The 12584-nt window shown below is 37.8% G+C and overlaps 2 protein-coding genes across 2 annotated transcripts; one reads left to right on the top strand and one right to left on the bottom strand.

The window, feature by feature from the left end:
- The first annotated feature begins 1337 nt into the window (after positions 1-1337).
- Positions 1338-2527, top strand: LOC108775826 (golgin subfamily A member 6-like protein 1). Its single transcript, XM_018542272.1, has 3 exons — positions 1338-1613; positions 1683-2023; positions 2308-2527. Exons 1-3 carry the CDS (start codon positions 1338-1340, stop codon positions 2525-2527), a joined length of 837 nt encoding a protein of 278 aa, XP_018397774.1.
- Positions 2528-9025: 6498 nt separating this feature from the next.
- LOC108775825 (uncharacterized) lies at positions 9026-11734 on the bottom strand (the record flags this gene model as incomplete). Its single annotated transcript, XM_018542271.1, has 1 exon — positions 9026-11734. A coding segment is annotated over one exon (2709 nt), but the record flags the coding sequence as incomplete, so codon positions are not given.
- Positions 11735-12584: the final 850 nt, after the last annotated feature.

Raw genomic sequence — 12584 nt, 5'->3', positions numbered from 1 at the left:
CGACGACGACGTTTCTTAATAAAAATAAAACGTGAAAATTCACAGATCCCGACTTTACGTCGCGATATCTCCGCTCGTAGGGCACGTAGTCAAAAAATGAAAGCACTTTTATTATACAATTTTAGTATTTCCTGTCGATTGAGCGTATGTAGAACTTGATCGGTCCAGCCGTTACTGAGATCTGATCATCTCGACCCCGAAAAATTCTCAGTTTCGCGTAAAGGAGGCACGGCAGTGTCGCGCGCTTGGCTTAGCGCCGAGACACTACCGTGTCTCCAGATATAGGGGAGAGAGGATTTTCGGTTATAGACTATGTGATAGGAAACGATGAGGTAAATGAGGAAATTAAGAAGATAGAGGAAGGTAATAGGACAGAATCAGACCACCTGCCATTAGAGATAGAACTGATGGGATCGCAAGGATGGGAGGAGAAGGATGGGAAGGAGAGGGAAGTGGAAATAGAGAGAAGCGATTGGACAAAAGAGGGAATAAAGAGCTACCATGAGAAATGCGAAGGTTGGAGAAGCACACGGAAGGATTCAGAAGGCATGTGGATGGAGATAAAAGATAAGGTAAAAAATTCGATAAAGAGATATAAAAAGAAAATAATACCAGGGAAATTAGGAAAAAGAGAATGGTATAATAAAGAGTGGAAAGGTAAGAAAAGAGAGTTAAGAAGAGAGCTGAGAGATATGAAAAAAGGAAGGATTAGCAAGGAAGATTATGTAGAGAAGAGGAGGAGACACAAAGTATGGTGCGAGGAACAGAAGAGAAAACACGAAGAGGCAGAAGAGGAAAAGATAAGGAATATAAGAACGGAAGCAGAGGCATGGAAGTACATCAATAAGTATAGAAAGAGGAAATCAGAAGGACTAAACAAGGATATACAAATAAACAGGGGAAAGATGTTTGCATTCTTCGCGGACCTGAAAGCGGCATTCGACAACGTGGATAGGAAGCTGTTAAATAGAAGGATGGAAAAGATGCAGATAGAGAACAATCTGAGAAACCGTGTTATGAAGACATATAAAGAAACAAGAAATATAGTGAAGATAGGGGACAAGATGTCAGAAGAGTTTTGGACCGAAAAAGGCTTGAGACAAGGATGTCCTCTAAGCCCGACTTTGTTTAATATTTACATGTCGGACTTGGAAGAAGAGATGGAAAAAGGACAGTCAGGAGGAGTGGTACTAGGAAAAGAGAAATGTTGGACAATAATGTATGCGGACGATGTGGTGCTACTGGCAAATAATGAGGCGGATATGAAAGAAATGGTGAAGAAATTTACTAAATTTTTACAAAGAAAAGGGCTGAACCTAAGCACGGAGAAATAAAAAATGTTAGTATTCGAGAGAGGAAGACGTAGAACCAAAGCGAGAATATGGAAATGGAAAGAAGAGACAATAGAAGAAGTGAAAGAAATCAAGTATCTGGGATACACTCTTCAGAAAAATGGAGGATCAGAGAAACATATAAAAGAAAGAATAAAGAGGGCAACGGTGGCAATGAAGAGAACCTGGAGCATTGGAGAAAGAATTTTCAAGGACAACTTTGAAAGAAGGATAAAGATGTTCAACTCGCTAGTGGAAAGTATAGCACTATACGGAGCGGAGGTATGGGGTTGGTAGAATGACAACAGACTAGATGGGATAAAGAGAAAGTATACGAAATGGGTTCTGAAGCTTGATTGGAGAACACCAAATTATATATTGGAAGAGGAAACGAAAATAAGCAATATTAAAACTAAAGCGACTAGAAGAGCAGCAAAGTATGAAGAAAAAATAAAGAATTCGAAGAAAAAACTGATACAAGAATGTGTAAAGGAGTTGGGAAAGGAACGAAGGGAAGAAAAAGTGAATAAATGGAAAGAAAAGAGAAGGGAATTACTCGAGAGAGCGGGACTGAATAAGGTGCGAGGAGGAGGGGAAGAAGAGACAGGAGAACAAAAAATAGTAGAGGAGCTAATGAAGAGAATAGAGAAGAGGGAGGAAGAGGAAAGACTAGTAAAAATTAATGAGTCAAGGTATAATAGTTATTACAAGAATATAAAGACAGAAGGACTACCAAGATATTTGAGAATAGAGAATAGAGAAAGAGGGAGGAAGAGGAAAGACTAGTAAAAATTAATGAGTCAAGGTATAATAGTTATTACAAGAATATAAAGACAGAAGGACTACCAAAATATTTGAAAGGAAAGAGGAGGATGAAAGATAGAAGTATAATAGCCAGATTCAGATGCGGAAACGAGTTAAGAGGGGGTCAATATTGGAGAGAGGACGAAGAAAGAAGATGCAGAATTTGTTATAGGTCAGAGGAGAATGTAATACACATGCTTAAAGAATGTACGGAGACAAAAAGTGAGAAGCAGATGGTAGAATTTTTGGGGGAAGAAGGTAAAGGAATAGAGACAATGAAGAAAATTGATAAGGCGAGAAAGGAAGCAGAAAAGAGAGAGAGACGAAATGGGAGTGAGGAAGCAGATATGTTAGACACAGGAAGCAGGAGCTGTTCCGGGATAGATTCTTAGATTTGAGTTGATATTGGATATTAATTTGATTGTGTTTATGTTATGTTGATGTTGTTAATATAGATTTAGCGTAGAACAATACAAGAGTTGGTTATATGAAATGTTTACAAGTTGAAAGTTTATATATGCAAATTACAAATGTAAAATATGAAACACATGTAAATTGGAAGCCATCCAAAGCCGAAAGGCAAGGATTAAATAAAAATAAATAATAATAATAATAATAACAAATGTTGGCAGGCTAAGCTGTTAGAAACTAAGCTTAATGAGGAAGCAGCAGCTTGATATCTGCTGTAATGTCATGATCAAGTTTGCTGGCATACTGCTGGCATACTGCTAGCATTTTGCTATCTGGGTATATAGAATACGAGCCTCACCTCCGATTTTGATCTAATTAGGCTTATTCGACGCGTTTTCACTCAAAATGAAAGAATCCGGAAGAAATTTGTGGCGCTCGACCTCGTGAACCGAGATATTAAGCGTTAAAGTTCGAGATTTTAGAGGTTAAGATATCTGTCACTGCTTTAAAAATAACAAATTACTGCTTTAGAAACACAAAAACACTGCTTTAAAAATACAAATTCAATGCTTTAAAAAACAATTCAATTTAAAACAATAGTGGAGCCCCCCCGCGGGGGGGGGCAGAACCCACTGCACCCACGCATACACTTTTAACGTAGAAGTAATATGCGTGGATAAAGTATGTTCCGCTCCCTCAGTCCCTCTATGATTGTACTGTTGCTGTAAAAACAACAATTCGCTGCTTTAAAAACAATAGTGGAACCTCCCCGCAGGAGGGGCGGAACTTATTGCATCCACGCATGTTATATCTACGTTGTAAAAGTGTTTGCGTGGATACAGTGGATTCCGACCCCCCTGCGGGGGGACTCTACTATTGTTTTAAAGCAGTGAATTGTTTTTCAAAGCAGTGAATTTGTATTTTTAAAGCAGTGTTTTTGTGTTTATAAAGAAGTAATTTGTTATTTTTAAAGCAGTGACAGATATCTTAACCTCTAAAATCTCGAACTTTAACGCTTAATATCTCGGTTCACGAGGTCGAGCGTCACAAATTTCTTCCGGATTCTTTCATTTTGAGTGAAAACGCGTCGAATAAGCCTAATTAGATCAAAATCGGAGGTGAGGCCCGTATTCTATATAATTACCAAAACTTGTATTTTTATAATATTTATGCATAAGTATGTCGTTTATATGTCAATTTGTGAAAAAATTCTTAAACATAATTCTGTAGATGATCTTGAACTTACTTCACACAAAAATGATCTATCGGTAGGTGTCCAATCCTTTCTGCCAACCTGTGCCGTCCATTGGGCACGTCGAACTGGATCTCGGGGGAAAATTTTCATAATAAATCCTTTTTCGTCAGAATTTGTACATCCAGGAGCTGTACAACCTGTCATGTTGCTGAAATATTCTATTAGGCTGCGATTTCACTATCAATCTAACGCTAGCGTTTGGTCAATCACGTGAACTTTTTCTTGACGCTAGCGTCAAAAAGAAAAGCTCGATTATTTCAGCTTCAAATGTCAAGCAGCGTCAACAAAAAGAATGTTTGACAGTGAAATAATATAATATTACTTATTTATTATTTACACATTTATTTATAAATACACATTATTTTTTATTTAATAGGAATTAGAAATAGTAAAAACATGTGGATTGTGCGAAATGGTCATTCCTAGAAACGATGGTCATTCATAATCATTCCCATAAACGATATAGCCTCTCATCCTTGTCTAGAAGGCTATTCAAAATATTATACAGATAATTCTACATTATATTTTTTTCCGATGACGGATACGTATGTATAACCATATAACTTTAGGACTGCGCACAATCAAAGAAATAGAGAACAGAGAACACAGAATAAAAATTTCAATCCCTATATACACATTAGGACATACGATATATACGGACAGGGCTGGGTTGGACACATTTCAAATACCATACTTGTATTACATTCTTTTTGCCATTCATAATATCGTTGTTTGAATGACATTTTTTTAACGGAGTTAAAATAGTTAAAACAGAATAACCAGATAAAAGTGGCTAGTCGTTCCAAGACACCCCTGTTTGACGCTGGACACTAGCGTCGATCCATTTTCATTGACACTATGACGCCATGACGTTTTGACGCTGAAATCCAGCGTCATAGCGTCAAGTGAAAACGCACCCTTAGTTATTTTAATTTATAATATGTATATGTCAGAACACGTGTTTATTTCTGGTCAGCCGTTATATTATTCAGTTTAAAGATATCTTATAATAGTGTAAAATTAAAAATACTTGCCTAATAATATCAATATTGTTTTGATAAATGTTAACAAGACGCAAAATATATGACGCAAAATCGTTAAAGCTGACAACTACTTAGGTTAAGAAATAAGTCACAGCGGTCACAGCCATGAAATACTGCGATGTATCACGTGATATTACTACGTCATTAGAGAAAAAATGGCGGACCAATCGCGATGCTTCAAATCATGATATAGGTAAACATACGTGATGGCCAGACTCTTATTACAGGGTCTCTACTGGTCGCAAGCCTTCCATTCTTCGGGGCTACGCAGAATAAAAGGAACAGGGAACAGAGAACAGAGAATGAGAATTTCAACCTATCGGAAATCATGTACTATGGAATACACACTGTTTATTCCACAGTATATGATTTCTGATAGGTTGAAATTCTTATTCTCTGTTCTCTATTCCTTTTATTCTGCGTAGCCCCTTCTTCTCCCTATTCTTTGGCACAAACTAGGACCACTTTTGCTACACGCGTGTGAGTTCGGTCTTCTATTCTCTTACATGGTGCCAGCAAAGAATAGGGAGAAGAAGAATGGAAGGCTTGCGACCAGTAGGGACCCTCAAGTAAGGGATCAGACAACAGCGTGAAAGATGCGGATTGGCTGCCGCCATTAGTGGGATACTTCCGTTGGTTAGGTTAGTATGCTTTCCTTTTAAAGGACACACTCGACACAAAAATCGTTCTATCTTTATCATTCGTTGAATGTTAAGAAGGATAGAACGACGTTTGTGTCGAATGTGTCATCTAAAAGGAAAGCATACTTAAGTAATTGCTGATTTAGTTGCTCAGTATTGTTTGTTTTAAGATGTAGATATTATACGCATATATGTAATACTACTATATGGCTAGATGAGAGAGAAGTCCATGTCCCAGAACCACGGTGCAGGAATATACTTCTCTCTCTTTCTCAGTGTACTTTGAACGTTGTGCGCATGCGTCGGATTCATCCCCTCCATCAATGATAAATAGAAGGATAAATATACATATATGTGTAAGGAAGAAGGAAAAAGTGATTGATTCCGCTTCAGGATACAACCTTGTTACAGTTAACAGAGTCAGTTTTGTCGGAATAAATAAATTAATCCTGTTGTACCAGTGGCGAGGTACAGTCGAAGTCCCGGAGGTAGACGGTGATAACACTCAGCACACTTTATATTTTAACACTTTTTATTAATAACAATGATTTACAATTATGTGACTCGAAATCACTGGCGTAGCCCGTAGCTTGGCTATCGGTTTCGCTGTTATCTTATTAGTTGGTTAGCGGGTTGATATAATGACGTGACACTATGTTAACGTACTCGCGCACTGATACTCGACTTCTGCCTCTGGCTTCAGTCGGCTGGTATTTATTTACATGCTTCTGCTGAGCTAGTCAGCTGATTTGGAATGCGGTCGGTGACTGACCGATCGCGTGTGGCAATTCCTTTTTGAAGTTGCTATGCTTAATTCTGCTTAAACTTACTAAAAGATATTTGGAAATTGTTCTACTTAAATGGAATTTCTACTTATTATTGCTTAAACAGCTAAGTTCGGAAATCATTCCGCTTTGTTAATGCTTAAACTGCTAGATTGCGTTTTTTGGTAATTGGAATCGCGTTGCAATCGCGATGTCGTACGCAATCGCTTTAATATATGTAAATGTTTTATTTTATATTTTAATATTTTATTTTAATATTTGTTGTAGATACAACATCCCTTCCCCGTTGAAAAAGAAAAACGCAGTAAATACAAGTTTTTCGCTTCTTATCTACTATGTTGTTATTCTTGAGCAATTTGCTTCGCAATATAGTGAGGGCAGAGGGCCCTGTTGGCATTTTCTTAAAATCTTTTTTATTAAAAAATACATTGCTATAATTACTATTGTAAGAATAATAAATCCGCTTGTCGCCATCGGGTATATAAATTCTTTTTGTTTGTAGAATTCTTGGTTTTGTAAGTCGTTATATATTTTATTTAATTTCATTCCTAAGTACTTTAATTCGTTAGGATCTCTAACTAGTTGTTTTAGTTTAATTTGATCAGTTTTGTTGTCTAAGACTTGAGCATTTCTTAGTAATGTGATGTTTACATTAGGTAAATATGATTCTATTATTTTTGTTCGTTCTAGTAGTCGAGATCTGATAACAACATCTGACGTTATTAGTTTATAGTTATTTTGTAATGTTATTTTACCCGTGTTTTCTAAAATTTCTTTCGACTCTGGATAGTTTTTACATTTTATTGTAGCTACCTTTTTTGTGGGTGCTGAATATAACCAAGAGTTCTCCAGTTTTTTCCATAATACGCTATGCGCTGTTACAAATTTATGATTACAATGTTTGTATTGGTTTTCGGTTTTTAAGTACAATTGAATTTCGCATATCGTATCGGAAGTTATTCTATTAATAGCATGATTTCGCTCGCATAGGTAATTTAATCCTATCTTACTATATTCTTGAAGTTCGTACTCTGTGATAGTAATGTATGGGTGCGTTCCGAGTCACGCATGAAGCGCGTAGACTGCATAGAAAGTCGTTCCGAGTTAACTATTGCGCGCTTCGAAAGCGCTTCGAGAGTACTTGAATTCCCCAGATTGTACTAACCGTACTGAATTCTTAGCACTCCACTCAGCGCATTGACTGCTTCTCTTTCGACCTGAGGCAGTTGATGCGTCTGATGCGTTCATGCGGTCTATGCGCATGATTTGTAATTCGGAACGAGCAACGAGTACCGGACAATACAACAGTGAACGGACGAATATTTGCGATTTGCGATGGAACAGCGATTACAGCAATTGCATGATTTCCCGGTCTTATTAGAGGATAAAAATGAAGTATTAACTTTATTTTTAAATGAAGAGGATATGGCGAAAGTACGCCAAGATAAAATTAATGGCATTATTCAACAAAAATTAAAAGGGCGAAGTAAGAGTCAGAAGTAAATTACATTTAAAATAATATTAAAATGTTAACATATTTACAATAGAAATATTACAAAAAATTGCTTAAAATTAAAAACATGCTGCGCGTAACAATTGTTATTATTTTAAATGTAATTTACTTCTGACTCTTACTTCGCCCTTTTAATTTATGTTGAATATTGTTATATTAAGAGTCCTTGAATATTTTCATCAAAATTAATGGCATTATTTTATCTTGATTTATTTAATGTATAGATAGACGTTATATTAATTAGGAATTACGCGATCGACGTAATCTATAATTTTTTCAACTCCAATTTGTTTTCCACGTAATTTATCTACCATTAATAGAAAAAATAACTTCTGCATATCACTTAAAGATATGTGTTCGATAGCGTGAAAGATAATGTAAAGTTCGTAAAAATAAGATGAATGAAATTAAAGATAACTTTCTTTATTTAACAATAACAACTTTATATTATAGATATAACTTACATGTATGTATTAAGAATATTAAGATTAATCAATTTAATTTTAAGCAAAATAACAATAATAGATTTGACTAAAGGAAAACGAATTTAACAAATAGAATCGCGATCTCATCGTAAGTAGTTTACCTGAGAAATCTTAAATAGAATTGTCACTTATCGGAAAAAGAGTAAATTCCCAGATCTTTCGATTCGTAAAAAGGAAGACGATCATCGGCTGTGATGTGATATGCTTAATAAATTCAGCTTTGCAACCATACTTGAATTCTTCGTCCTTCTTTAAAATTCTTTCCATAGGTTTGGTAACATCGGGAGTTATTCACGTCCTGTCCGAAATACTTAAAGGAGAATTAAGTTATCTAACGCAAAGAAATTAGGCTAATAGCCTCACTCGGGCTTCGGAATGATTTAATACGTAAGCTGTTAGCTTCACGTGGATTCAAACCACAAAAAATAGGCTAAAAGCCTCAATCGAGCTATTAGCTCCTTTTTCACCTCTCTACCAGTCGTATTCTTACTTAAAGGAATTATTTTGCTACGGATTTAATGTTTCACGAACAGGCCTGTTTTTCTACGATCCGAGAAAATTAATAACAACCGACACATAGCAACCAAGACAATTGTTTTTTTTTTTGTAACCAAGCGCTCTCATTGCAGCGCTGCATACGGTCGTTTTTTCTATTAGCCGGCCAACTCTTGGTCAACAGTAGCAATGTTACCAACGAGTGGCAGCTTCCTTTTTAAACATATCGCCCGCCTTCGAGAACTATAGTTATTCGAACAAATTAAAGTGTTTCTTGATTGACGGGTAAGGGACATATTTTGGCTATAGGTCTTTTGAGTACTGAAACCTGGGTCTTGACGGTGACCACTCTTATATAACCATCTTTACCAGGATGGGTTTCGATGATGCGTCCTAATGGCCATTTTGAAGGTGGGTAACGCTCATCAATAATAAGAACCAGCATCCCTACGGATAGCGAAGGAGCAGGCTTGTTCCACTTATAGATGGCATAATATCTCTGAAGACACTCGGTAGACCATTTAGTCCAAAAGGATTGAAGCATTTGTGTTATCAATTGCCAACGTGATAAATGAGTAACTTTAGCAAGTTCGAGAGAAGGTTCTGGAATTGTGACTGGTGCACAACCCATTAGGAAATGTCCTGGAGTGAGCGTTTGAAGATCATCCGGATCTTCTGTTAGTGGACATAAAGGGCGAGAATTTAGGACTGCCTCTATTTGGGTCAACAATGTGTTCATTTCTTCGTAGGTAAGAAGGGTATTCCCAACAATACGAACAAGATGGTATTTTAGCGATTTGATCCCGGCTTCCCACTTTCCTCCAAAATGTGGGGCTGAAGGGGGGTTAAACTTCCATTGAGTACCATTATTAGCAAGAAGTCTTGCCAGTTTGGTGGACTCTTGAGTGACTTGATTAAAGAGACGTTGCAATTCAGAATTAGCTCCTGTGAGCGTGGTGCCACAATCACTCGAAAGAGTAGTACAAATTCCTCGTCTAGCCGAGAATCTCTTATAGGCAGCGATGAATGCGTCTGCTGAATAATCGGTCACGAGTTCTAAATGTACGGCTGACGTGGAAAAACATACGAAGAGAGCTACATATGCTTTATAAGAACGGGCATTTTTTCCTTTCCAGGTTTTTATTATAAAAGGTCCAGCATAATCAATGCCTGAATGTGTAAAAGGACGAGAGGGAGTAACTCGTTCGGTAGGAAGCTGTCCCATCAACTGTTGAGCTCTCTTTTGTCGAAATCGTGTACATTTCATACATTTTAAAATCCATGAACGAACTGGGGCTCTACCTCCTATCAACCAGTATTCTTTGCGAATATAGGATAGCGTGACTTGAGTGCCACCATGCAGTGTTTGATTGTGAGCATGAGAGATAATGAGGGGGGTTAATGCTGACTCCTTTGGCAAAATCAGAGGGTGTTTTTCGGTTTCAAAAAGATGCGATTGTTGGAGACGACCTCCGACTCTCAATAAGCCGGACGCATCCAAAAAGGGCGTAAGACGTACGATATGACTTGATCGGGAGATCGGTTGTCCATTAGAGAGAGATTGAATTTCGTTTGAAAAGAACATTCGTTGCGTAGTCTTAACCCAAAAGTTCCTTGCTGTTTCTAACTCCTGAGTGGTAAGAGTAGGCATGAATGCCGACGGTGGAACCCTACGAAATCTGGATATGGCTCGTTGGCAGGTGGCGGTGATACGATACAATTTAGTTAAATTAGAGTATCTCGACAGAAGATCCCATTCCGATTTCGGTTTAATGACAACAGCATGTACCTTGATAGTGTGTTCTTCTAAATCCTTTTCCTGAGAATGGGGGGCAGGACGTTGCGGCCACATTGTAGTTGACTGTGACAGCCAAGTCGGACCGTTCCACCAACAAGTATCATTTAATAGTTGAGAGGGGATGAGCCCTCTGGTAGCTGCATCTGCAGGGTTTTCGTGACCAGGAACAAATTTCCATTCAGCTTGTGGTAAACTCTCTTGGATAAAACTAACGCGATTATAAACAAACTCCTTCCACCTGGAGGGATGATTATTTAACCATGTATAAGTGATCAATGAGTCGGTCCACATTACGATCGGTTGATTCTTTAAATCCAGTACAGTGAGAAGATGGAAAACTAGTTTGGTCAGCAAAACTGCTCCACACAGTTCAAGTCTTGGAATCGTAAGGCGTTTCAAAGGTGCAACTTTTGTTTTAGAGGCTACGAAATTTGCACTGATACTCCCTTCAGGTGTGGTAATTCGAACATAAACAACCGCAGCCATTGCTTTTTTTGAGGCGTCAGAGAATCCATGTACTTCGATGCGATTCTCGCCTGAAAAGCCTATCCACCGAGGGATCGTAATCTGGGGGGTATCTTGAAGATTTTTTATAAAATTATGCCATCTACTTGTGAAATGACAAGGTAATGGATCGTCCCAACCTAGTTTTATTGCCCACAACTCTTGGATAAGGATTTTCGCGATGATAATAATCGGTGATAAGAAACCAAGGGGGTCAAAGAACTTAGCAAGAGTTGAGAGTGCCTTTCTTTTAGTAATCTCCCCCTCATTTTGACAAATAAACGTAAATTGAAATACGTCGTCTATTGGTTGCCACTGAAGTCCGAGAGCTTGAACAATAGGATTATTGTCTCTGTCAATAGATACTGACGGAATCTGATCCTCTTTAGGAATTGAGCTGAGTATTTCTGGATGGTTAGTTGACCATTTTCGCAACTTAAAACCGCCCGCCATACAGAGTTCTATTAGTTCGTTAACGACATCCTTGGTCGTCTCTAAGTTGTCTGCTCCTCCGAAGAGGTCATCTACATATCTTCCCTTCTGTAAGCAAGGTGAAGCTAATGGGAAACGTGAACCTTCATCCTTTATTAATTGCTGAATAGTGCGTAAAGCTAAGAAAGGAGCACAAGCTAACCCATATGTAACTGTTGTCAAATGTTGTTTTGGTTGCTATGTGTCGGTTGTTATTAATTTTCTCGGATCGTAGAAAAACAGGCCTGTTCGTGAAACATTAAATCCGTAGCAAAATAATTCCTTTAAGTAAGAATACGACTGGTAGAGAGGTGAAAAAGGAGCTAATAGCTCGATTGAGGCTTTTAGCCTATTTTTTGTGGTTTGAATCCACGTGAAGCTAACAGCTTACGTATTAAATCATTCCGAAGCCCGAGTGAGGCTATTAGCCTAATTTCTTTGCGTTAGATAACTTAATTCTCCTTTAAGTATTTCGGACAGGACGTGAATAACTCCCGATGTTACCAAACCTATGGAAAGAATTTTAAAGAAGGACGAAGAATTCAAGTATGGTTGCAAAGCTGAATTTATTAAGCATATCACATCATGTCGTTTTTTCTATTAGCCGGCCAACTCTTGGTCAACAGTAGCAATGTTACCAACGAGTGGCAGCTTCCTTTTTAAACAATATGCCTTCGACTTTATTTTTACTATCGCTCGAGTCGGAACTATCATCGGAACTTTCATCACTTTTCTTTAAAAGTATTAAAAAAGAAATTACAATTATTGGAAATTGTTTATTGACGTCTTGTAAAGCGTCCATCTTGAACTCGCATAGAATGCATAGGAAATCGTTCCGAGTAACTAAAGCGCTTCATGCGCATTGACTAAACGGAACGATTTCAAAGCTTACGCACCAGTAATGCAGTATACGCGCTTCATGCGTAACTCGGAACGCACCCTATATGTGTCGTTCGGTGTCAACGGCTATGTATGGTTCATTTATTTCTACTAGTGACCCTCTAATAAGAGTCTGGCCACCTTCTCCCCGGTTTGTGATTGGTCCGAC

The sequence above is a fragment of the Cyphomyrmex costatus genome, unplaced genomic scaffold (assembly GCF_001594065.2).
Source record: "Cyphomyrmex costatus isolate MS0001 unplaced genomic scaffold, Ccosl1.0 scaffold327, whole genome shotgun sequence".
In the NCBI taxonomy this organism is placed as follows: Eukaryota; Metazoa; Arthropoda; class Insecta; order Hymenoptera; family Formicidae; genus Cyphomyrmex; species Cyphomyrmex costatus.
Note: the sequence above shows the minus strand (reverse complement) of the source record. Positions and strands in the feature narration are given on the sequence as shown.